This window comes from Hypanus sabinus, chromosome X1, assembly GCF_030144855.1.
Source record: "Hypanus sabinus isolate sHypSab1 chromosome X1, sHypSab1.hap1, whole genome shotgun sequence".
Classification (NCBI taxonomy): domain Eukaryota; kingdom Metazoa; phylum Chordata; class Chondrichthyes; order Myliobatiformes; family Dasyatidae; genus Hypanus; species Hypanus sabinus.
The window spans coordinates 8,390,128-8,416,910 of record NC_082738.1 but is presented as its reverse complement, the minus strand read 5'-3'; the positions used below and the strand labels follow the sequence as shown (position 1 = coordinate 8,416,910).

Sequence of the window (26,783 nt, the reverse complement as noted above, 5' to 3'; positions counted from 1 at the left end):
AATAGAATCTTTGGCATCACTCTACCCACAAAAACAAGGTACAATTTCCATTCAGAGATCATTAAACATTTATAACTGGGATTCCCAGACAATCCTTCCTCATTGACAGAACCAACAGCTGTTTTATGATGGGAACCTCCAAAATCTTTTGGAAAGGCATGCACCTCCTTGTTCTGCCCTGACAAGACTGTGGGGCGATGAGTTTGTGCAGAGCACTGAAAACATTTCAAAAGCCTGCAGAAAGATCTTGCAGATTCCTATACCTCCATACCATGGAGGTATGCAGTTCTCCACACCAGGACCAGTGGAACACAAGATCTCCATTTCCCTCACAGAAGAGGTTGCTAAAGTACTGAAGTGCTAGGCCAGCTCACTCTTGATGCCAGATCCTAGTCTATAAAGATCACAATCTTACTCTGGTTTGCTCCCCCTGGAGCTGGAGTCCACCATGCTGTTCCTTGAATTGGACATCTTATGCTCATCACACCTCACCTCAGGGCAACAATTTAAAACAAAAGAATCTAAATTCCTAGGTTATGGAGCAATGGTCAGGTCTGTTTCTGTTGGGGCTGTCCACGAGTCATGACATTTCCCACTGAGTGGAAGTTCCTTGCATGTGTGAGACTTCTTTTAACATGGGATATCTGTTACTGACAAATGATGAGGAGTTTGATGGACTTAAGAGACACAATTGGTTATATCTAATCCTCAACATCTTTCCATAACTCCTTCAGATAAGGGTGGGTGGGGGAACAGGACACTGCTACATTTCATATGAACACTAGTAAGTGGATACAAGCACAGAGCCATAGCTTAGAGCAATTAAATGAAAAGCAAAAAGCAATCTACGACTTCCTTACTACTGAGTAATCACCTCCTGAAGCATTTCCCACCAAACTACAAGCAGAAACATTCAAAATAACAAGAGCTTTGTGACAGTAATTAGGAATCGCCTGATAACAGTGTCAGCAGCACAGTGCATCAGAAACTACTGCTTGGAAAAGGCATAGTTCCCAGTCACGTGCATAATTGGTGTTAGAAAACGTAACCAGCTGCACTGCCAGGTACTGTATCCGATATGCACAAAGTTCCTTGTTCAAAAGCACAATTTTACCAACACAAACATATGAATTCAGAACACTGCCCCACAAGCATGTTCCACAATTTATTAAAATCATGGCCGTTTTCAACGCAAATTCAGATTCTACTCTAAGTAACCTTTCACCCCTTTTTCTGATCTTCTGCCTTAAAAATATTCAAACACTCAGCAGTACATGCATATTTAAACAGATACTACCTACAATGCCGGATGACACGTAGTCATTGATTTTGGCATGGACAAATTTAACATTATTTGCTCATTAGTATTGTTATTGCCAACTGCAGCCTCAGGCTACAAGTTACCAGATTGAACAGAGGAATTTGTATCACCAAGTAGTTCTGTGGAACTTCTTGACTCAGATGCTAGCTTCCTATTGCACAAGTTAGGAGTCTGGGGGAAAGCTCTTATGAATGCAGTTCAACAGCCCACTAGAAGCTTGGCAACAACCTAGATTGCAGTGAGAGACAGATTTCTGAATGACGAGAGGTCAGAGAATAGCTGGGTGCATGATGTTAGTGATAGACCCGATGTTGACAACCCAACCCGATCACGAGATGTGATTCTTTATCAGTTGCTAAAAACCCACCGTGCACATTAGGATAAAGTAGTCAGCTGAATTAGAACATCACCCTAAACATTCATATTTCCCATCAGCACAATATGCCACAATCTACAAAATGCAAACTGCAGCTCACTGAAATACCTTCATCTCACCAAAAAACTTCCAAGACCTCCCAATCAGTCTGCAAGTCCCATGGTGGCTTAGAAACAAGCCGTCATTTCATTGTTGCCCTAAACCTACCTGAAGAACAGCATTTATTGAAAGAGGGACACCACACGAGGGAGAGAGGCATACCCGCCTGCCACAGTGAGCCACACAGCGATAAGCTGCTCACAGACTCCTTCTCTGGCAGTGATTAAAGGCGGGCAGTCTCACTCACCCTCTGCATTCACCTTGACATCTGTCTTCCTCTGCGCTTTAATCAGTGATTAATGAACACTTTAAATGGCAAAACGGAGTCTAATTTCAGCTCATCGTGCCCTTATTCACCCAAGTCTGACTTCTCAACCCAATGCCTCTGCCCTATGTTGTCAATGCCTCAGCTTTAAAACTCCTATCCTAATATTCAGGTCCCAATTTCCTATCCTATACCCTTGGGATAAGTAGTCTGGCTTCTTAAATATCCTAAGAATGGAAACCAAAATTACAGTATTTCAGGCGTGGTCTCACCAAGGCCAGATATACTTGTGATAAGGCATCCTTGCTCCTATACTTAACCCTTTGCAGTGAAGGTTAGCATACCATTTGTGTTGAAACTTCTGTTTGCTTTCTCTGGCTATGCATTAGGACCCCAGCTCCATACTTAACCTTTTTGCCTTAAAGTTCAATATTTCCTAACCTAACATAATTTAAGCACACACCCTGTTTTTTTGCTTACCTACTCAAGTAAATAACATCACATCTGTCGAGTAGCACTGCATCTACCCACTCGCTCCCTTTGTTTAAATTACCTTTGAAGCCTTCTTCCATTCCCCTTGCAACTCAATCCCATTATGTCTCATTAAGGAAAATGAAATTTTTAATTTTCCAATTGGGTCATAACTATTGTGAATAGTGAGTCCACTTTGTATTATTCCCATGATATTTAAGTGTCCTTTTCACATTTCCTTCTTGTATTACTCTGGCAGTTTCCCTATTATTGATAGGCCGACTGATCTGTCCGTCTGTTTTCTTTCACTTTTTCAAATTGTAGGGTGATGGTCTTAATATCCAGCAGCGACTAAAGGGCATCAGCACTATTAAATTGTTCACCCCTTCAGTTTCTTAGGGTCCAGAAGTGTGCTAATTGAGAAAGTTGCCAGTAAATCTGCACCCATTTTTTATTTATTTGTGGGGGGGGGGGTGGGGAGGAGATCTAATTTTGTACTTTGTGATCTGGTTAGTCTGGGTGAGCATTGTTTACATTGTTTTTCTGTGCTTCCAAGAGGGTGAACTGTTGTGCTGTGGCTTGGTGCTGCAATTGATGAGGTGTTTTGGTTTATTGTGAGGGAATGTTGGTGATATTGGAGGATGGAATCGTGGTTCTGCATTTATGGATTGGACTATTGTGTTTATGGACTCTGGACTCCCCCCACCCCCCCAAGACTTAAGGTTTTTATATTTTGTCTTTTAAAGGGAAAAAAAAATGCCCACTCCTTTTCAGTTTTGTTGTGCAAGGGGAGGGCGTTTATTTTTTTTTGTGCAGGTGGGGGGGGGGGGGGGGAAAGAGGTTGATGATCGGAATGCTATTCTTTTTGTAAGGGGGGACGGGAGTTAATGTTTCTCTTTAAGTGACTTTCATGCTGTGTTTTGTGGCTATCTGGATAAATACAAATTTCAGAGTTGTACATGGACACATGCTTTGATAATAAATGAACATTTGACCTTTGAAGAGCGTTTTAGATGACCAAGGTTATAGTGAGAGGCCCAACCAGAAGTATTTTTATGGTAATAAAGTCAATGAATGTGGCTCACAAACAACAGATGGGCTAAGACACAAAAACTATACGCGATTTAGACAATGCCGAAACATGCAAATGAAATATAGGAGGGGGTCAAGGACAGATTTATGAGGGAATGCCACAAAATATTGTGCAGTACCTAGAAGCCATCCCTAGTCATTCTTTGGATATACCACTAGTAGTCGTAGTCTTCTTTCCAGGCAGTGCACCTCAGAGCCCTGGCTTTCACAAGGTACAAATGGTGTGCAGCCTTCAAATCCAGGCTACTTTATCCAGCTATTAGTCTCACCTCAACATGAAACCAGCTTCTTAATGCCAGCTTTGCCAATGTTAATTTAGGAATTGGAAATTTTGCAGAGTATGCAGTAAGAAAACTCTGACATCTGCTGTGTATTGGAGACTATAATGAAGCTCTGTACTGAAAATTCTGTTCTGAGAAGCAGAATCTTTCAGGAGGTAGAGGAACCGCCCTTGCAGGTGAAGAAAAAGGAACCATGGCATTACCTTGGTGGAGTCTTAAAAATAATTTATCTACCTCCATCATTGAAGCAACAATGGGCATTTTATTTGTTGCCAACAGAGTCCAGATGTGCCAAAGCATTCCATTTCCTTTATTAAAGACCAATTCAACTTCAAGAGTACTTAACTGATTTTTGATATATCTGTATGTTGTAAATGGCATTAGGGTAAAATGCATTCCCTTTACTTCAGATAAAAATGCTGATTTTGGTTGTTGATGACAAATGACAACTCTCTCAAAGTCAGTTCTGAGCAGATATTGAAAGAAAACAGCTAGGAACACAAACTCAACCAGTCTTTCCAGAACCAAGGGAGAAGAAATAGCATTAATCTTGCTCTCATGACTGACAGGCTACAACAGTGCAACCTCAAGTCAATATGGCTAAGCCAAAAAGCATACATAAGGGAGCAATGGTATTGGAATCTTGCATATTGTTTTAGCTTTTGAGAAGAGCAATAAACAAGACAACCAGCAGGTGTAAATGAGATAGCATTTCAACAGGAGATGAGTATTACGAGAACTCAGCAGTTGCTCTAGGTTCGCTGTGCTATCTAGTGGTTGAGGAAATTCAACCCCATTTTCTAAACTGCTCTTTAAGATAAATACAACATTTAACCAAAATCTCAAATGGTGGCAACTGTCTCTTACCTTGGTGACTCCCATCCCAGTAAACCTTGCTTCAAGGAGCTCCTGCCGCCTTGGATCAAGACTGTGCAGTTCTTCCATCATTTCTACTGAAAAGGAGTAAACATGGAATTTTAGTTGATATCCACTCAATGTCATAAGGAAAATGGCTACAATAACAGGGATGAACATTAACATGGGCTAACCGTGTAGTATTCATTATCAGAACTTAGTTCCTGCAGTCAGCTCCCTTCATCACATTTGCAACAAAATGGAAATTGCCTATGCAAACATGTCATAAGACCATAAAACATGGGAACAGAATTAGGCCACTCAACCCATTGAGTCTGCTCTTCCATTTCATCATGGCTGATTTATTATCCCTCTTAATTGTATTTTCTTGCCTTCTCAGAACCATTAGATCACCTTAGTAAAACAGCCAACACAGCGCACGCTAAATGCTGAAAGAACTCAGCTGGACAGGTAGCAGTCTGCCATCAAGGACATAAATATCATAAGTGAACCCACCCAACCTGCTCATGGACTGTTTAAGACCATAAGGCAGAGGAGCAGAATCAGGCCATTCAATCCATTGAGTCTGCTCTGCCATTCCATCATAGCTGATTTATTATCCCACTCAACCCCATTACCTTTGATACCCTTATTAATCAAGAAACTATGATTAAGGAATACACTACTACAGTAATGTGGAAGGAAATCCTGAAAGGCTCTTTAAATGAGGCTATCTGGGTAGAATTAATGATGAAAAAGGAGGCCATCATTTTTGTTTGGGATATATTGCAGGCCTCTTAACAGTCAGCAGAATGTAGACAAGTCACAGAGTTGTATGAGCAATAGCTTTATAAGCAGTAGGGGATTTCAGCTTCCCCAATACTTGTGTGAAAGAGGTTGAATTATTTAAGGCATTAACATGGCCCTACTAGAGAAGTGACGATATTGGATCTAACCTTAAGAAAAATAATCAGTCAAATGGATGAAGACAAGTTGGTCAAATGGTGGGAGAGCACATTGTCCCACTGCCATCAGGGAAGAAGCTATGCAGCATCCACCAGCCGGGGTCACCAGATTCAAAAACAACTACCTCCCCCAAGCCATCAGGTTCAACATATTCAAACACGTTAACACCTCATAGCATCTCACCTTTCTGCAGAAAAAAGTGAAGAAACTATCAGCAACTTGTATTATTTGCAGATTTCCCAACTTCAAAGTAAAACATCAAAATAAATTCAAAATAAGGCCAGTGATCAAACTACTGAATTATCCCCAGAGTTCAAATCTCATCACAACAGCTGGGTCATTTAAATACATATAATTAAGCAATCTAAAATGCAAGCCACAATCAGTAAAAGCAACAATAAAATTACTAAATAATCAAAGGACAGTAGTGAACCAGATGGGTTCTTAAATGAAAGAGAACTTGCCCCCTTAATCAGCCTAACCTATATGCATCCAAATTCAGTAATACCCTGAAGTGACTTTTCAAACTACTTAAGATTTAAAATCTATTGACAAAACAGATCAGTAGATTAAGGTAGACCACCCAACATCAACCCAAGTATAACAGAGTACATGCTGCAAGTTTCTCCTCATGGAAGCATCTAAATGGAATAGCTGACCTACAGGTCCAGTCAACAATAGCCTGGACCTGGTGTTCTCACAGAATGATAGCTTTTAGCCAATGCCCCAGACTCTTTCATCACCATTCTATACCAGCAGTATATCCAAGGTTATCTAAGACCTACATCAACTGAGAAAGTAGACCAAGGAATGACAGTTGGAATTTAACTGACAGGTGTGAAATGTTGCATTTGAGTTAGTAAAACTAGTGTAGAACAGACAGACCTAGGGATATAAGTACATGGTTTATTGAAAATAGTGGCACATGTACAGAGAGTGGTGAACAAAGTACATTTGCCTTCATTAGTCAGCAGACTGAATACAAGAGCTAGGAAGTCACATTACAACTGTGCAAGTCATTGGAAGGACCTCTCTTGGGAGGTATTCTATGCAGTTCAGATCACCTAGCTGTAGGAAGGATATCATTAAGCTAGAGATACTGCAGAAACAACCACAAGGATGTTGCCAAGACTAGAGGGCTTGAGTAATAGGGAGAGACTGAGTAGGCCAGAGCGAAGGCCAAGGATAACTTTACAAGATCATCAGGGGCACAGATAAGAAAGATCAGTGTTTTTGCCAGGATAGGAAGTCTAGAACTGGAGGACAAAGGCTTAAGATGAGTGCAAAGATATAAAAGGGAACGGAGGAGTACATTTTTCTATATTGAGGGTGGCAGACATTTAGAACAGGTATGTGGACAGGAAGACTTAGACAGAAATAAGAGAAGCTCAGGGAGGCACCACAGTTGGCAAGGACAAGTTGGACCTGAAGGCTGGTTTCTGTGCTATATCGCTCTATGAGCCTAGAACTATTCAAGTAGGGGCATTGATTAGTGTCTTGACAAACATTTATACTTCAACTAGAGAGAATACAGATTGAAGCATTCACACACTGCTACAGTGCATCTCGTATTTGGTACACAATGCAGCTACGTTGCAAGAGTACAGAAGTAAGTACAAGTGTAAGGTTCTGGGTGCACAGCCAGTCACCTGGGCTATTTTGTCCTGGAGGGTACTCATTTTCATTAATCATACTAGAGCTGTATTTGTCCTGGCAAATAGAAAACATTCCATCAGACTCTTACAAGGCGCTGTAAAATTAGGATGCAAGTCACACCCATTCTCTGACATGCTCTCGTAACCACGGTATCAGCATATGTATGTGCGGCTGACCCATTCAAGTTTCGGAAGAGTACTGACCACCAGGATTTTGATGGTAAAAGTCATTGAATGGCACAAAGAGATAACTTGAGATGGAGATATGGTAGATGGTTATGCCTAGTGGGCCTAACCCAAATGTACTGTATTTTATTAGGGATTGCAACAAGACTCAATGCTACAAGTAGTGAACAACATTGTTGATCTTGGACAATTAGACGTAGGGCAGGGATTTCCCACCTTTTTTGTTGCCGTGGACCCTTGCCATTAACCAAGGGGTTTGTGGACCCTAGGTTAGGAACTCTAGACTTGAAGCATCGTTTATGGAATTTCTGCATTATTGCTCAGGATTGAATTGACTTGCCTTGAACAACTACATAACCCTCTGTTAGGGTATGACTCAAGATACTGAAAAGCTTTCAATTTCACTGGGACTCTATATCATGATTTCAAATGCTGCCTTGATGTTAAAGAAAGTTGTTCTTGATAATTCATAATAAAGTATCTCGTGGTAATTCAACTCTCAAAGCTGTGTTCACAGCAAAGTTTTAGTGATGTATGTGGTCAAGAGATTTCACAGGGCCAGAAATGAAAAGGGCTACTGGTTTCATACCAAAGTACTAAAATGTGTCCTCATCTGTCCATGCAACAAATGAAATACAGTATCAGAGACAAATCCAGAGAGCTTCCAGTGAAAACTACACTATTCTCAAATTGACATGGAAAATCAAGAAATTCAAGTACATGTAGTGGTTAGCAGAACACTTTACAGTACAGGTGACCCAAGTTCAATTCCTGTTACTATCTGTAAGGTGTTTATATGTTCTTTCCATGAACACGCGAGTTTCCTCGCACAGTCCAAAGGCATACAATTGGTCATTGTAAATTGTGCCATAATTAGGCTAGGATTAAATCTGGTGTTACAGGGCAGCGTGGCTCAAAAGGCCAGAAGGGCCTATGCTGCAATACATCTCAATAAATAAATAACATTCCCACAAAATAATTGCAATTAATGCAAATTTTTTGGGTAAACTAATATTCAAGCAGCAGTGATTCCTAGGGGTTTCCTCTTAAATATCAATTTTTTCACAATTTTATAAGCTGAATAGATCTTGACACACTAAAACTATCTGGAAAGCTCTCTGGAAATATGTCACTATAGAATGGAAACTGTATGCAGCCTCAAAGGGCATCATCAAATATTCCCTTTTATGACTACTACAGCTGAAATTTACAGTCACAGTCATGGGTACTAGTAAGCAACTGTTTCAATATCTTTACAAAATCTATTGATATTCACAAGTAACAGACTCCAGACTGCATATCACCTAAGCAGTGAGTGCAGTCTCACTTAATGGAAGTGCAGCAAATATACTGGCCCCCCACTCCTGACCATCCTCCTGGCTAATGTACAGTCTCTGTAATATAATACTGAAGACCTCAGAGCAAGATTGTAGCAGTTTGTCTCACCCCTGCCCTCCCAACCTGTAACATCTGGCAGTCAAGTGTGGTCCATTCTATGTGCCAAGGGAGTTTTCTGGCATTCCTGGTAGCAGTTAACATCAGGCTGGCACTGGAAGAGCTATGCATTGTGATTAACAGTCATGAATCAGTGCACCCCGATGCCTTCCCAATCATTGCAGGGGATTTCAACCAGGTCAGCTTGAAGAAGTCTCTGACCAACTACCACCAACTTATCACCTGTGGAATCAGTGGCCAACACACTTGACCACTGTCACACCACCATCAAGAACACTTACCATGCCATCCCACACCTTAGCAAGTCCGATCACCTATCTGTACTTCTACTCCTCGCACACATACAGAGAACTGCATTGAATCGGTGTACTAGAGAATATTCCAGTCATATGCCGCAGAAGAACCAGGGGATTCATAGTCTGCTGAGTGTTTGATTTGTGATGTTCAAGGTCGGCAATCCAGAACGCTACAAGAATTCCAGGTACGACCTACAGAAAGCTATCTCAAGAGCAAAAAAGCTTTTCCAAGTTAGAGACAAAATTGGATGCACACCAGTTATGGTAGGGTTTGCATACTATTAGTTTTACAAGGCAAAACCTATCATAAACAGCTGTGATGCTTCGCTTCTCCAATGAGTTGAATGCATTTACGCATGCTTTGAAAGGCAGAATAAAACTATACCTGTGCGAATCCCTGTAGTGTCCAGTGACCCTGTGATTTCTGTCTTGGAGGCTGACTGCAGAACAAGAGGGTGAAACCTTGCAAGGCATCAGGGCCTAACGGTGTACCTGGTAGGGCACTGAAAACCTATGCCAACCAATAGGTTGGAACATTTAAGGACATCTTCAATCTCTCACTGGTGCAGTCAGAGGTTCCCACCTGCTTCAAGTGGGCAACAATCACACCAGTGCCCAAGAAGAGCAGGATGAGCTGTCTCAACGACTATCGCCCAGCTGCACTCACATCTACTGTGATAAAGTGCTTTGAGAGGTTGGTCGTGCTGAGCAAGGCCCTAGACCCGCTGCAATTTGCCTCCTGCCACAATAGGTCTACAGCGGGTGCAATCTTGCATGCTCTCTACTAAGACTTGGACCACTTGAACAACAGCAATACCTATGCCAGGCTGCTGTTTACAACATTCAACACCATGATCCATCCCTTTCAGTACCATTCAACAAGTTTCAAAACCTTGGCCTCTATACCTCCCTTTGCAACTGAATCCTTGACTTACTCTTCGGGAGACCATAGTCATTGTCTGCGAAGATGAGATGTTATTTTCAATCCACAATCAACACCGATGTATCTCAAGGGCATGTGCTTAGCCCACTGCTCTACTCTCTATACACCCATGACTGTGCGGCCAGGCACAGTTCAAATACCATCAATAAATTTGTCAATGATATGTATTGTTAACAGAATCTCAAGATCAGAGAACATACAGTAGTGAGATAGATCAGCTGGTTGAGTCATGTTGCAACAACCACCATGCACTTTATATCAGTAAAACCAAGGAATTGATTGTGGACTTCAGGAAAGGGAAAAGTTGGGAGAAGACACAGCAGTTCTCATCTGGAGGTCAAAAGAAGTGGAAAGGGTGAGCAGCTTGAAGTTCCTGAGTGTCAACATCTTTGAAGATCTATCCTGTGCCCAACAGGTTGATACAATTATAAAGGAGGAAAGGCAGCAGCTGTATTTCGTTAGGAGTTTGAGGAGATTTGGTATGTCAAAGACTTGAAAATTTCTACAAATGTGCCATGGAGAGCATTCTGACTAGTTACATCACTATCTGGTATGGGGGTACCAATGCGCACGATTGGAAAAAGCTGCAGAGGGTTGCAAACTCCACAAGCTCCATCATGGGCACTAACCTCCCCAAGGACATCTTTAAAAGGTGACACTTCAAGGTGGTGAGCGCCTTCATTGAGGACCATCTAAGTCATGTCCTCCTCTCATTGCTACCATCAATTTGGTGGTACAGGAGCCTGGATTCAATATTCAATGTCTTAGGAACAGCTTCTTCTGCTGTACCATCAGATTTCTGAACAATGAACCCATGAACACTACCTTACTATATTATGCTCTCTTTATACATTTATTGTAATAATAATTTATGTACTATACTGTTGCCATAAAACAAGCTTCATGATATATCAGTGGTAATAAACCTGATTTTGATTCTTATTGTTCCTTTGCCTTTTTTTGCTTCTTTGCTATTTCTCCGAAATGACTAGTACCTATCCAAGCATCATTAGTTTTTCTTCAATCTTCACACACCAAAAAAATAAAAATCACTGGGTCCAGGTTCAATGCCATTTTTAAACTGATTCCTCTTTTCAACTCATTTTGATCTACTTAGACCAGGGGTTTCAACTTTTATAATGTCATAGATCCCTACCATTAGCTGAAGGGTCCAAGGATCCAGGTTAGGAACACCTGATTTAGAGGCTTGGGAATGGAGGCACAAAGGAAACCCTTGCCAAGTTAAGCCTGTGTTCATTGAAGCTCCATTCAGATTGCTTACATGGAATGTAATAATGGAGGAGACAATAGTAGATTGGTTCTTACAGAACACAAAGATAGAAAGCAAAAGAAGCAGTAAGTATCAAATTAAGCACATCGAGGAATACTTAACAGCACCACCCAACCAAAAATACTGAAGCACAACTACTTGTCCATTCTTTTTTTAATTTACAGGTGAAATGGGTGATTGGACTTTTCCTATAATTTGCAACCCATCCAATACTGTTTGCCAGTGTTCATGCTAATTGACTGTTTTTTAATATTTCATGTTTCTAAGTGTATCAATATTCCAGGAGAAAGGTGGCTTGTGTTCCTTCCTTACTTTTGTGACCCATATTTTGCAACAGATCTCAGCTTCAACTTTTATAATCACTGGTTGTTCATGCCATTCAAACTTCCCATACCAAAAAAAATGTCCTAGTCGAAATTGGTAAAGAAGTTCTATTAATCCATCCACAGGAGTTTTAATACTCCTTATTTTCCAACATGGTCATTAGTTGTCATCCCCAACACACACTTACCATCCCTGGCACAGAAAAATATTGCCTGGGAGTTCCTGAAAATGCTGTAAAGCTATCATACTTGTGTAGATAGAAGCTCGTGTGGGAAAAAAAACTAATCATTAACCCGCAATCTGAAACTTATAGTTTAAAAATCCCCGCTGTCAGACTTCGGGATTTGACAGGCAGGTGTGAGACTGCAAGCATGTCTAATGGCAATACTCTAAGGAATTATATCAATTGTGACTTTAAAAAAGATCTAATATCAGTTAAACCACAAGTGTGCTGTAAGCAGCTCATCTACATTGTTAAAGCATATTCATTTCTGCAGTCAAAACATCTTCAGGTGATAGCTGAACAGATCAGTAAAAGATTTGGATGAAGCCAACACCAACCAACATTCCGACAACCACACAGAAGGACCTCATGCACACAACAGATGCAATTTTGATCTGATCTTGGAAACTTGATTGCTACTGGGAAAAGTTACACCCTCAAGAGACATTTCTACTTCTGGCAATAATTGATTTCAAAAATCATAGAATCATATTTGCACTGAAAACAGTGAAATTGAATGAAATGGCAATTACAAAAACAAAAACTCAAATAAACCCAAAATCTGCCCAGCTTCAAACACAAAAGTTATTGATCATTGCCTAATTATCTGAAGTTATTAATCTCACATGGCAGATAACATATTCCTTTTCAAAAAATCCTAAAATCCTACCGCAAATAACGATCATTGATTTGAAAGAATTGCTGAAAAACAGTACTCCTGCATATTGACTAAAGTGCAGTTCTGAAATCTGATGAAGTCCAATAACTAAACTTCTCTAAATTGCAGTTCATTTACTAATTTAGTAACCCCATGCACCATAATCTACTTAAATGCCAACCTGGCAATTGCAGAAGCTCTCATTTTAAACTCACATGTCAGTCTAGATTTTTATTTCTAGCAAAATCTGAATGTTTTTGTCTTTTTTAAAAAAAAGGTGAAGATTGGGATCTTAGAGCCAGTGTGGGCTGTAGTGCAGAAACATGCTTCACAGAAAACAATTGAATTCCCCAATCAGCATTCAATTTGGCTTTTCTTGTCCCCATATAAAAGATTCAAGACTAAAATTACCTTACAGGAATACATTTCATGGGAGTATTAACATTGCCCAGAAAGGACCATTAAATTAATCACATCTTTTATTCGCTCCTTTAATTTGATTGTGGACTTTATCTTTGTTCTGGCTAAATTAGCTGCTTACTTACAATTCCACTTAATAAGGTCATGAACTTGAATACATCAAGCTTTTTTGATATCTGAAAGCCTTTCAGACTGAACATTTCCAATACTTGAGGTACATGTATATTACTGTACAATTTTTACAGAAGTTATTTTGATCTCAGCACCAAAATAATCAGGAAAAAGTATAAACTAGAGGTCTAATAAGAGTGAAATTAATTATTAGCCCAACTTAGATCACATCAGCTGCCGTGCTGACCAGGAATGAACGATGACTCAGAATTGTGCTTAGTAAATTCATGTAACAGTGGCAAACCCAGATACAAATCTCAAGTGGATAGGATGCAATACTACATCAAGCCGAAGTCAGGCAAACAAAAAGCTAGCCATGATTTCTATTGTGACTCCTCCTACTAAAAATGCATTGCAAATGTATCACATTTCCGCTGTACTGTAGTATTTCCACACCCAAACAGATGGTCAGTAGTAGTTAAGGCTCAAGATGAAAGATTTTTTTTAAAAAAAGTTTAATAATACCCAGTAGAGGTCAAAAGCCCGGTATCTGCAAGTATGGGGCCAGTGTCTTGAGGTTAGAGGGGCCTGGAGGCAGTCTGTCCTGAGGTTGGAGGCCTGGTTGTGGTTGGTGGTGGAACGGGGGGCAGGGGCGGGGATGAGAAAGGGGTTTGATTGGTTGTTTGTTGCATGGTGTTCTGTTGAACGTTGTGGATATGCTCCATTGTTGATAGTGTTACGCCTGTGGCCCCCTCCTTTTTGAGAATCGCAGGATCGCTATTGATTCAGGTCAGGAGACCCAGGAAATGAGAGAGAGAGACATGCAGATTCTTCAATGTTTGGAATGTGTCCTGGGCCTCAGAGACCAAGCCACGGGAAGCGGCCATTGTCTCTTGGAGACGGAGTTGTGTATTGAGTACTGTATGATTCATCGAAGCCCCCAGGCAATGAACAGAGGGGGGTTGGTGGAGGGATTGCATCATCCCAACCTGACTGACATCTGAGACCCTGTGAGTCAGGATAAAAGAGGGTCTGAGGAACAGCCCCTTTAGACGCACCAGAAGAAACACTAGAACTCCTGTAACAGCATAAATAACGAAAGCCGGTGGAAAAGCACACGTGCGTCCTTTTCCATTTGCCTCGGAATTGGTGGGTCTTGCCACGGAAGAACGGCTTTAGCTAACAAAGGAGAAACCAGCCTCAACGACTCTCGAAGAATCAACATCATAAAAGGAATGGGCAAGTTTTAATCCGTCTCTCTCCAACCAAAAGCTGCAGCTTGAATGAACTTGAGTGACTTTTATATTTCCATCGGACAATACATTATCCCCTAGACAATGATAGAGCTATTGCTTATTATTATTATACCCGCGCTTTTAGATTTAGTATTGGTGACATATATTATCTGTATGTTTGCATTGATATTATTTTTGTGTATTTTTAATCAATAAATACTGTTAAAAATAGTACCATCAGACTTCAACGGACCTATCTTTGCTGGTAAGTGACCCAGTTACAGAGTACGTAACAATAGAATGTCATAGAATTCAGAATTATAGAACAGGCCCTTTGACCCATCTAGGCCATGCCAAACTGTTAATCTGAGTACTTCCATTGATCTGCCCCATATCCCTCCCTATCCATGTCCATACCCAAATTTCTCCAGAAGTTGAAATTGACTTCGCATGTAGCACTTGCACTGGCAGCTTATTACACTCTCACGACCCTCTGAGTGAAGAAGCTTTCCCTCTGTTCCCCTTATACCTTTCACCCTTAACCCATGATCTCTAGTTACATTCCACCCAACCTCAGTGGATAAAAGCCTGTTTGGACTTGCCCATCTATGCCCCTCATAATTTTGTATACCTCTATCCAATCTCCTCTCAATCTGCAATGTTCCAGGGAAAAAAGTCCTAAACTATTCAAACTTTCCCTATAACCCAGGTCCTTAAAATCCCAGCAACATCCTTGTCAATTTTCTCTACACTCTTTCAATATTAATTACATCTTTTCCTGTAGGTAGGTGACCAAAACGGCACAGAATACCCCAAATTTGGCCACACTACTATCTTATACAACTTCAACATACCATTCCATCTCCTGTACTCAATACATTGATTTACGAAGGTCAATGTGCCACAAGCTTTCTTTACAACCCTATCTACCCGTGACACCACTTTATGTCCCTGTACTTCCAGATCCCTTTGCTCTGCCAGACTCCTGTGCCTGACGGTTCTTACTGTATAAGACATACCCTGGCTGCCCCCCTACCAAGTACAACACCTCATACTTGTCCATATTAAATTCCATCTGTAATTTTCCCACCCATTTTCTCAGATCCTGCTGCAAGCCATGAGAGCCTTCTATGCTGTCCCCTACACCCGCAACCTTGACGTCATCTGCAAATGTTCTGATCCAGTTTACCACATCATCCAAATCACTCATATAGCTGATAAGCAGCAAGAGACCCAGCACTGATCCCTGCAGCACTCTGCTAGTCACAAGCCTCCAGTCAGAGAGGCAACCACTCTCTGGCTTCTTCCACGAAACCAATATCTAATCAAATTTACGGACCATCTTGAATGCAAAGTGACTGAACCTTCTTGTCCAACATGTCAGACCTTGTCAAATGCCTTGCTTAAGTTTATGTAGACAACATCCACTGCCCTGCCTTCAAATTTCCTAGCAACTTCCTCAAAAAAACTAAGATTGGTTAGACTTGACCCAACACATACAAAGCCATGTAGACCATCCCTCATCAGTTCCTGTCTCTTAGAATACCTTCCAATAACTTTTTCATCAGCCTACAATTTCTTAGTTTACTCTTAGAGCCTTTCTTAAACAGAACATTAGCTATCCTTCAATCCTCTGTCATTTCACCCGTGGCCAAAGATGTTTTAAATATCTCCAAGGGCCTGGTAATTTCTGCAGTAGCCTCCCACAGGGTCCGAGGGAACACACTGTCAGACCCTGGAGACTTAGCCACCCAATTTGCCTGATGACAGCAAACACCTCCTCCTCTGTAATGTTTCTGGTATCCCTACATCCCACAAGGAGCATTCCACTATCCTGTCTCTCATCCTCACTGCTCTAAATGTGCAATAAGAAATAAAGAATAAATGATAAAAGACCTACATACAGTCTAGCCTCAATGAACCAAAGCCCTCAATTGCTCACTCTAACACTTGGCCCACTTACACAATGGCTGCTCCGCATAAACTTAGCTTTTCTTTATAAATAGGTCCTTGCCAAGTGCTTAATCATGCACAATTCAATGTCTCCTTGGGTCTGACATGCAAAAATGTGCTAACTGCACCTGCTTGCTTTTTTTTATCCAAGAAATCAAGTGTGGTGATTGACACTTGCTGGCTGCCCCAGTATCTACTCAGATTGCATTGGTTGTAATGCAAATGACACATTGTACTGCATGTTTTGATGTACAGTACAAGTGATTAATAAATTTAATATTTAGTTCTTTGAGCCTACAATTCAGAGCTACAATGCCAATGAATAAAAATCCAAAAGCTTTATTAATAACATTGTGTTACAAACTGAGATATTACAGAAACATGGCCAAAGAAGGTTCGGAAATATTTTAAAGTAGGAAAACGGAGAGGATTTGAAAGCTTACACCTTCAGTTTATTTTTTTTTAAATCATGTAAGAGACAAAAAGACTGAATAAAAAAAACAAATTCCAAACTATAGAATTGCAATTAAATCAGAGGATTCTGGGACTAGAAATGATTACAGAGTCAGGTCAAAGTACTGGAGGAATCTGAAAATAGTGTAAGACTGGGAATGCGTTTAATCCGAAGCCAAATGAAGTCAGTAAACAACTGTCATAGGTGAACAAGATACCATCTTGCACAATGTTAATCCACATCAGAAACCAGCAAAAATGGACTCTATAGAATTCATCATTTAATGATGTTTCCAATACACAAGTTTAAAGAACACAATAATTGTTACTCCAGATAAGATGCAGTACAAAAAAAATAGGAACACAATAAAAAGAAATACCCAAGATAGCTTATATACATAGATTGATTGTATGATTGTATGCCCACAAAATGATGCTGGAGTCAGGAGTTTCTGTGCATAAGGTAGCTGACAGGAAATGCTAAAGTAGTGGCAGTTGGGGGTGTGGAGGGGTGGGTTAGTGGGTGGAGGTGTTGATCAGCCTTACTGCTTGGGGAAGTAACTGTTTTTGAGTCTGGGGGTCCTGGTGTGGATGCTTATGTAGCCTCTTCCCTGATGGGAGTGGAACAAACTGTTCATGACGAGGGTGGGTGGGTGGCATCCTTCATGATGTTACTGGCCCTTTCCCGACACCTTTCTGTATATGTATCCTTGATGGTGGACAGGCTGGTGCCAATGATGTGTTGGGTAGTTTTGACTACCCATTGTAGAGTCCCGTGGTGTAATGCAGCTTGTTAGGATGCTCTCTACTGCACATTTGTAGAACTACATGACTACAGATGTGCATAGTCCAGCTCTGACTAGCTTCCTCTGAAAGGAAAGGCATTGGTGAGCTTTCCTGATTCTGTAGGATGTGGTCTGAGATGATGAGAGGTTGTGCGAGATGTGCACCATCAGGAGTTTGAAACTGCTCGCAGTTTCCACTGCTGTGCCAACATAAAGAGGGGTGTGAGTGGGCGAGATCTTCTGGTTGACAACCATCTCCTTTGTCTTGTTGACATTGAGGAAGAGATTATTTGCCTGGTACAGGTTTCAACTGAATACCAGAATAGTTAAGGCATTCACTTTTATTTTCCCCATGTTTCAATTTTAGCATGTACAGTGCCTATAAAAAGTATTTACTCCCTTTAGAGGTTTTCATTTTTTTTTGTTTTATAACATTCAGTGGCTTTGTTTTTAACACTGATCAACAGAAACAGACTTTTGTGTCAAAGAAATCAGATCTCTACAAAGTTATTTAATTACAAATACAAAACAATAATTGATTGCATCAGTATTCACCCCCTTTAATATGACACACCAAATTATCACTGGTACAGACAATTGGCTTTAGAAGTCACATAATTAGTTAAATGGAGATCACCTGTGTGCAGTCAAGGTGTTTCAATTGATTGTAGTAAAAATATACCTGTATCTGGAAGGTCCAACTGTTGGTGAGTCAGTATCCTGGCAAAAACTGCATCATGAAGACAAAAGAACACTCCAAGGAACTCCTCGAAAATGTTGTTGAAAGGCATGAGTCAGGAAATGGATACAAGAAAATTTCTAAGTCACTGAACATCCCTTTAAGTACAGTTAAGTCAATTATCAAGAAATGGAAAGAATATGGCACAGTTGTAAATCTGCCTAGAGCAGGCCATCCTCAAAGACTGAGCGACCGTGCAAGACGGGGGACTAGTGAGGGAGGCCACCAAGAGACCTACAACAACACTGGAGGAGTTACAAGCTTCAACAGCCAAAATGGGAGAGACTGTTGCCCAGGTGCCTCACCAGTCATAGCTTTATGGGAGAGTGGCAAAGAGAAAGCCACTGTTATATATAAAAAACTCACCATGAAATCTCGACTAGAGGTTTGCCAGAAGGCATATGGAAGACTCTAAAATCAGTTGGAGGAAGTTTCTATGGTCTAGTGAAACCAAAATTGAACTTTTTGGCCAACAGACTAAATAAACACTATGTTTGGCATAAGCCAAACACCACAACATCAAAAACACACCATCCCTACCATGAAGCATGGTGGTGGCTGCATCATGCTGTGGGAATGCTTCACTGCAGCAGGCCCCGGAAGGCTTATGTAGAGGGTAAAATGATTGCAGCAAAACACAGGGAAATCCTAGAGAAAAACCTGATGCAGTCTGCAAAAGAACTGTGACTTGGAAAAAGATTTGATTTCCAGCAAAGCAATGACCAAAGCACAAAGCCAAAGCTATACAAGAATCACTTAAAAACAAAGTTAATGCCCTGGAGTGGTCAAGTCAGAGCCCAGATCTCAATCCAATTGAGGGTTTCTGGCTGGTTTTGAAAAGGGTTGTTCACTCACGATCCCCATGAAATCTGACAGAGCTTGAGCAGTTTTGTAAAGAATAGGGAAAAATTCTTTTCTGTTGACCAGTGTCAGAAAAGCAAATTAAATCCACTGTGATTCAATAATTGTAAAACAATAAAACATGAAAACTTCTCAGGGGGGGGGGGGGGGTGTATACCATCCGAGTAGCCTCCAACCCAATGGCATGAATATAGATTTCTCCCTCTGGTTTAAAAAAAATTCCCTCTCCCTCCCCCCTTCTTTTATTCCTCACTCTGGCCTCTTCCAGTCAAGATGGTGCTAACAAAATAATTCTTTGGGCAACATCTTCCAGGTAGTTAATTATTTCACTTTTTCTAAGCCTTTTACTTCCTCTATTCTTTTCAGAAAGAGTTGGAGCCTGTGACATACAGTTTGGGGTTCACAAGGGGAGGGGGGAATGCAGCACATGTTGAGCAGGAGGCTTTTGTGTTCTTTTGTGTGGGAGGGGTTTGAAGAGTTTGACGTTTTCGCTGCTATGCCCGGGTGGTCAATCTGTTGGTTTCTGTGCGAGGGAGGCATTCAGGGAGTTTGGAGTTTGAGAGTTTTGTTCCTTTTCAGTACAGAAGGGGAATTGATATTTTTTCATACAAAGACCTCCATGATGTTTCTGTATTTCATGGTTATCTGAAGACGACGAATCTCAGTTGTATTCTGCATACATACTTGATAATAAAATGAACTACTGAATCCTTGGACCATCACCTCTTCCCTCCCACTGGGTCCCCTCCTCCTTCTCTTTCTCCTATGGTCCACTCTCCTCTCCTAACAGAATCCTCTTTCTCCAGCCTTTTACCTTTCCTACTTACCTGGCTTCACACATCACCTTCTAACCTTTCCCCTTACCCCACCTTTTTAATCTGCTGTCTTCCCCCTTCCTTTCCAGTCCTGAAGGGGGGTCTTGGCCCAAAATATCGACCATTTATTTCTCTCCATTCATACTACCTGACCTGTTGAGTTCCTCCAGTATTTTGTGGCTTTTGATTTGGATTTCCAGCACATCACTTTTTATTGCCATTTGGGCACCTCCCCTCTCCCTAGATATTCTGAGCCAACCACAATCAAAATAGTAGTGAAAAGTTCTGTAACATCTTTATTTCTTACAACTTTTGAGGTTGGGACAAATGCAAGGTGCAGTGGCAAATTCATTTGAATAGATTGGAAGTTCTTCCTGCAGCAGAAACATCTTGGTTCACATACTTGCTCTCAATGCATTTGAAACAATATTAGTCAAGCCAAGTTAGGAACTTTGTGGCTTTTATAAGTGTATGATTTCCTTTTACAGCCATAGATTTTGGAAAATTTCTCAGTAGTTTTGTGGCAAATTCCCCACATCATACCCTTACATTTTTACATCAGAGTTCTTTACAGTGAACTGTAGGGGAACATCCATCACTTTCAAATGGGTACAAAAGTACTTAAAGCTGCAAGTGGAGCTAAGTCATTCATTTCATCCATACACTACATTTTGGGAGTGGTGGGGAACAGGCAGAAATGTACCTACTGTCCTCTATACAAAGATGCATATTGTATATAGCCTCCAAAAGAAAACAGTACATTCCGACAGCACAAAGTTGATTCTATCACTGCATCTCATCCAGCAAATAATAGATGTGGTCTCCTGGTTTGTTATCAGTTCAGCAGACAACTACTGGTTAAACTTGGAGAGCAACCTTTCTTTAAAAATAAAAGCAAAAAAAAAAGGATGGCTGGAATTACCAAAGCTTTTTGCAAACAGTCCATACACATAACAGGGATTTGATCGGAGTAAGGGGGAAAAAACATGGGCCTGATATTTCGAGCAACTCTGTGGTATGTGGAACAGTTTACTTTTATTTGTGACTATGCACATTTCAGTACCCTTGGTACAAATTAAAACACCATACTTCATACAACTGACTGTCTTAATTCCCAATTTCTCTCCACTGATGCTGCCTGACCTGTTGAGTTTAGTGTCATGTTAAGCAGCACAAACTTCCACAAATATCCTAGCACTTAAAATGGGTAATTAGTTTTTGATCTGGCACAGAAACAGGCAGCCAATCCACTCATCTAAATGGAGATGAATGCCAGGTTTTTTTTGGGGGGGGGGGGGGAGAGGAGAGAAGAGAGAGAGAGGAGAGACAATTTGCTTTCTTTTGAAAGATGTGTTAATTTTACCATTTCACCAATTTGATTGAAACGTAAGATTATTAAGGGATTGGACACACTGGAGGCGGGAAGCATGTTCCCACTGATGGGTGAGTCCAGAACTAGAGGCCACAGTTTAAGAATAAGGGGTAGGCCATCTAGAACAGAAATGCGGAAAAACTTTTTCCACCCAGAGAGTGGTGGGTATGTGGAATGCTCTGCTCCAGAAGGCAGTGGAGGCCAAGTCTCTGGATGCATTCAAGAGAGTTAGATAGAGCTGTTATAGATAGCGGGGTCAAGGGACATGGGGAGAGGGCAGGAACGGAGTACTGATTGTGTATGATCAGCCATGATCACAGTGAATGGCGGTGCTGGCTAGAAGGGCCGAATGGCCTACACCTGCACCTACTGTCTATTGTCCTTTAAAGCATAAAGACGAGAAAAGACTTTTTTTTCATATTTTTTAAATAGCATATTTAACCTTTAATAAACAAGAGATTCTGTAGATGCTGGAATTCTAGAGCAACAAACACAAAATGCTGGAGGAACTCAGCAGCTCAAGCAGCATCTATGGAAATGAACAAACAGTTGACATTCTGGCCAAGACACTCCATTCCTCCAGTATTTTGTGTGATTTGCTCCTAAACTTTCAATAATGCTTCACAATTAAACAAACTATTTAAATAATTTAATTATTGGTTTAAACTTTGACATAGTTCTCTAAACATCTCACTGGGACTAACAACAGATGATGATCAGGACCTAGTCAATCAATCTGGTACCAGCTTCCTTGCAGAGACACAGCTCCAGGTGAGAATGGATTTGGTAACCCACAAATTTGGTATCCTTAATCAGATCACTAAAAACTATTTAATACAGTAATTCTTACAAGTTAGCATTTCCACATGGAACAGTTAACTTACTTATGATTGTGCACATATTATATTCAAGCCCTTGATTTTTTAAAAAAATCCTCAAGTTTATTCCTTATTATCTTGGCCCCTCAAAACTTTCCAGGATTTCTGACAATGTGGATCTGAAAATTAACACCTCACTACAGATCAGTAGAAACTTCTATTCTTGGTAATCTAGTCAATTTTTAAGTAGACTTTAGTTTCCAGTTTACTAATGCCACAAGAAACTGACATTTTACACCATTACCAGGCAACTTTAATACTCAAGATATGAAACTCTGTCAGCTCAGCGCTCGTGGAAGACTTGTTTGAAAGTACAAATATGATGTGCAAATCGATAACTTTCTAACACTCCCTGCCCAAGCTTATAGGTGAAGAATGATCCAATTGTTAGTTTCTTACTGGTACACCTGGAACGTTATTAAATGGCAATTGACTACACCAGAGGGAGGTTGACGATGAAAGTTCATGAAAAAGACCCTGGACTGTAGATCACTACCTCATTCTTAAGAACAATGAAGAAATTCACCATTGCATTCAATATGACAGCACAGCCTTTGATCAATTGAAGGAAAGGGCATTTGAAGATCAAATCCTGAGATCTGCTACAAACTCATGATCTACCTGGAAATAATTATCCCTGCCCCTTCTACAAACCCACAGAGACCTGGATTACCCACAGCAGACATTGCAAAACATTGAAAAATACAACTAACACTATCTGCAAAAATCCTCCAAATTTACTGAAAGGATAAGTAAACTAGCATCAGCATCCCCCGACCCCCCCCCCCCCCCAGTCCCAGTAACTCAGCCATCTAGGTTGCACAAGCCACAACAATTGATAACTCCTCAATCAGACACTATTCTGGCTTGTTATGGGAGATCATCAGGTTTATGAATAAATGACTTAAGGATATGCTCAAAGCTTCCTTGAAGTGCCCAACTTCTCTATCATGAGACAACTTAGAGAAGGATCAGTCAGGATAGTTTTGTGATCTAGTGGCTATGCATCAAGAGCACACAGAAGCCCTCCATAAGCAGAAGGAATGGGACATGCACAAAATTTGAATGGAGGCATCATTTAAGGATACATGGCAGGACAGGCCCTTCCGGCCTTTCAAGCTGCACCATCCCAGCAACTCCCGACAGCCCCGATTTAACCCTAGTCTATTCACAGCACAATTTACAATGACCAATTAACTTCCCAGTACATCTTTAGACTGGGAGGAAACTGGAGCACCCAAGGAAAATCCATGCATTCCACAGGGAGGATGTACATAGGCTCCTTAGAGGATACCAGAATTTAATTCCAAGGCCCCAAGCTGTAATAACCTCTACGCTCCATCAAGAGACCTCTTGAAAAACCAAAACACATGAACTGTACTCCAAGTTACCAAAGAGAAAATTTGGAAAGAATAAGAAAAGTCTGAATTTGGATAATCAAATCAATAGTCATTTTGGCAGCTTTGTTTCCAGGAAATTTGATTAAAATTCTCCAATCATGGCTAGACCTACAATGCAATACCAAGGAAGAACTGTATTACCTTAATACCTTCCGACAATGCGTCAAACAAGAACTGAGCCAACAGGTAGCATAGGGCATCAAAAGAAAAAGGAGTGACTCCAATGGGCAGAGAGAAGTGGAGGTCCATGAGAAGCTCATAAGCATGGAACCTTTCACAGTTGAAGGTGTGGCTGCCAGTGAAAGACAAAAGGAATAAAATGCATAACTGGCAGAAACCAGAGGACTGGCAAGTTCAGGGTACAGGAAGAGACATAGGGAGGAGCTTAAATAGGTTATATAGATGAACTACAGACCAACAATCTGAGATACAGTGGATTAGAATGTAATGTGGGTCTTCAATGGCAAGCCTGACAAGATGCAAGGCATTTTACAGGCAAAGGTTTGCATAAACTTGTGTTCATCTAGATTGAAATCTGTGCAAGGGAACACAAAGGATAAGTATAGATAAGGTTTGGATGTAGATAATATTTTATTTGCACTGAAGACAAGATCAGTTCTGCCTCAAACATAACATGCATGAAGCAACAAACAATCTGCTAGAAAGGCTCCGCAAGTCAAGCGGCATGTAAAACCCTGTATCAGCTTCAATCAAAAATATTGACAGTTCCTTTCCTCCAAGATACTGCTTGACCCAAAGTCATTCTGGCAGATTGTTAGATTGTTGCTCTAGTTTCCAGTATCTGCAGTCTCGTGTTGTCGTAACATCCATGAAGCCATTTAAATAATTATAACTACAGTTCGCCCTCCTTATCCGCGAATTCCGCATGTGCGAATTCAACCAACTGCAAATCGTGAAAACCCAGAAGTGCTCTTCCAGCACTTGTTGTTCGAGCATGTACACTTTTTTTCTTGTCATTATTCCCTAAACAGTGCAGTATAACAACTATATTACATAGCATTTACATTGTATTGGATATTATAAGTAATCTAGAGATGATTTAAAGCATACGGGAGGATATGCGTAGGTTATCATGGATTGGGATCGAAAAAAAATCGGAAATTCTCTTACTAAGTCGGAACAGGTACATCCAGTACAATTTAGCGTCAGTTAGTCAAACGTTTGTCTTAGTATATAGTATATATTTACCTTTCTACGTAGATAAAACACTTAAGAATGTATGTTTCCGCGCCGGGCTCAGGAACAGAAGTTCCTGAGTTCGATCTAGTGACAGACCACTTCCAAGCGCACTCTCCACCGTGTGGGGTTGATGTGGAGGATCAAAAACCCAAAACCCAATAATTAAACCACTGCGTTGCTTAGTAATAATTGTAGCTTTCATCGGGGCACAGCCTTTCTCACTTTATCCTTTAAAATTGTTCCGATTGTTGACCGATGCTTTTCCAATGACCGATGGCGTTTCACCTCTTTCCGATCATTTATTATTTCCACTTTATTTTCAATCGTTATCGTGAATATTTTCGTGAACAGAAACACTGTGGATTCAGATCTCTGCCACTGGGTCCTAATGTCCACCGCACTGAGACTGGTTGAATAAGGGACTTGAGCATCTGCGAAGGGTCCCGGAACCAATCCCTCACAGATAAGGAGGGCCGACTGTATTGAGCAACAGATACAAAATGCTGAAGAAACTCAGCAAGTCAGGCAGCATCTATTTTGAGCATTTTGGGCCAAGACCCTTTATCAGCACTATAAAGGAAGGAGATAGAAGTCAGAATAAGGTGGGGGGGGGGGGTGTTAAGAGAAAGAAAATAGGATAAGTAGATCATGAAGCCAAGTACTGGAACTAGTACTGGAACTAATACTGGGCAATGAACTTTGTCAAGTGACAGATCTCTCAGTGGACAATCATTTAGGACATTTACCAATGCTAGCATTGCCAAAGACAAGTAAACAATCATTTAGGACACAATTACTACAACTCCCTAACCTTTAGCTTAGCCATGGACAATTGGACAATCATTTAGGACACATTACCACCCCTTCCTAACCTTTAGCAATGCCAGGACACAGTATGGGAAAGTAATTTGGGGAGGGCTAATTATGATGGTATTGGTCAGGAACTTGGGAGTGTAAATTGGAACAGATGTTCTCAGGGAAATGCACAACAGGAAGTGTGGAGGTTGTTTAGGAAGCACTTAAAATGGGGTTCTGGATAGGCTTGTCCCACTAAGGGAAAGAATAATAGTGTTAAGGAAACATGGTTAACAAGGTGAAAAATTTAGTCAAGAAGGAAGCATACTTAAGGTTTAGGAAACAAAAGTTAGACAAGGCTCAAGAACTAGATAGGAAAGAATATGGGGAATTATTGACCAGCAAGTCTTAGTTGAGTGGCAGACAAACTAATGGAGAGGATTCTTAGGAGCATTTTATGAAGCATATTCTTATCAGGAAGTGAGAATGGCTTTGAGAGGCAGGTCATACTTCATGGACTGAGTTTTTCCAAAGAGATGAAAAAAAAACAAATTGATCAAGGTAGAGCAGTAGAACTGGTGTATATGGATTTTAGTAAGGTATTTGAGATTCCTTAAGGTGGTTATAGCCAGGGGTGGTGATGGTGAATAAGCTCTCATGACCTATTAAATGCGCCCAATGATGTGCATCTCAAATAGCCTCTGACAACCAAGTCCAGCTCCTAATCTTCACATGTGGTTTAGCTACTAAGCACAGTGGAAGCGTTTCTACTGACAGGAGAAAGGGCAAAGGTGGGTTACTAGTGTGTTAGAACTAGTAGTTTCAGGCAGATGGTGATCGTCAGCTGTGGTTGGCAACTCATCTCAGAAGGAAAACTGATCTCATTTAGGGGAGATGTCAGAGGTAGGATAGAGTGTGTGATAAATACCTGGAACACATTACTGGTAGAGACATTAATGAGACTGTTATATAGGCACAAGGGCGAAAAATAAAAAGGTTTATGCCACAT

At 40.7% G+C, this 26,783-nt stretch overlaps 1 protein-coding gene across 9 annotated transcripts in view; it reads right to left on the bottom strand.

Moving 5' to 3' along the window:
• tlk2 (tousled-like kinase 2) overlaps positions 1 to 26,783 on the bottom strand; it is a 160,110-nt gene that overhangs the window by 114,130 nt on the left and 19,197 nt on the right. For 6 of the 9 annotated variants that reach the window (XM_059955729.1, XM_059955736.1, XM_059955737.1 and 3 more), the window contains one exon: positions 4,773 to 4,858. In XM_059955729.1, coding sequence (XP_059811712.1) covers positions 4,773 to 4,858 — 86 coding nt within the window. The remainder of the gene's footprint in view (positions 1 to 4,772; positions 4,859 to 26,783) is intronic. The other 3 variants (XM_059955730.1, XM_059955732.1, XM_059955734.1) reach the window with 1 other exon arrangement.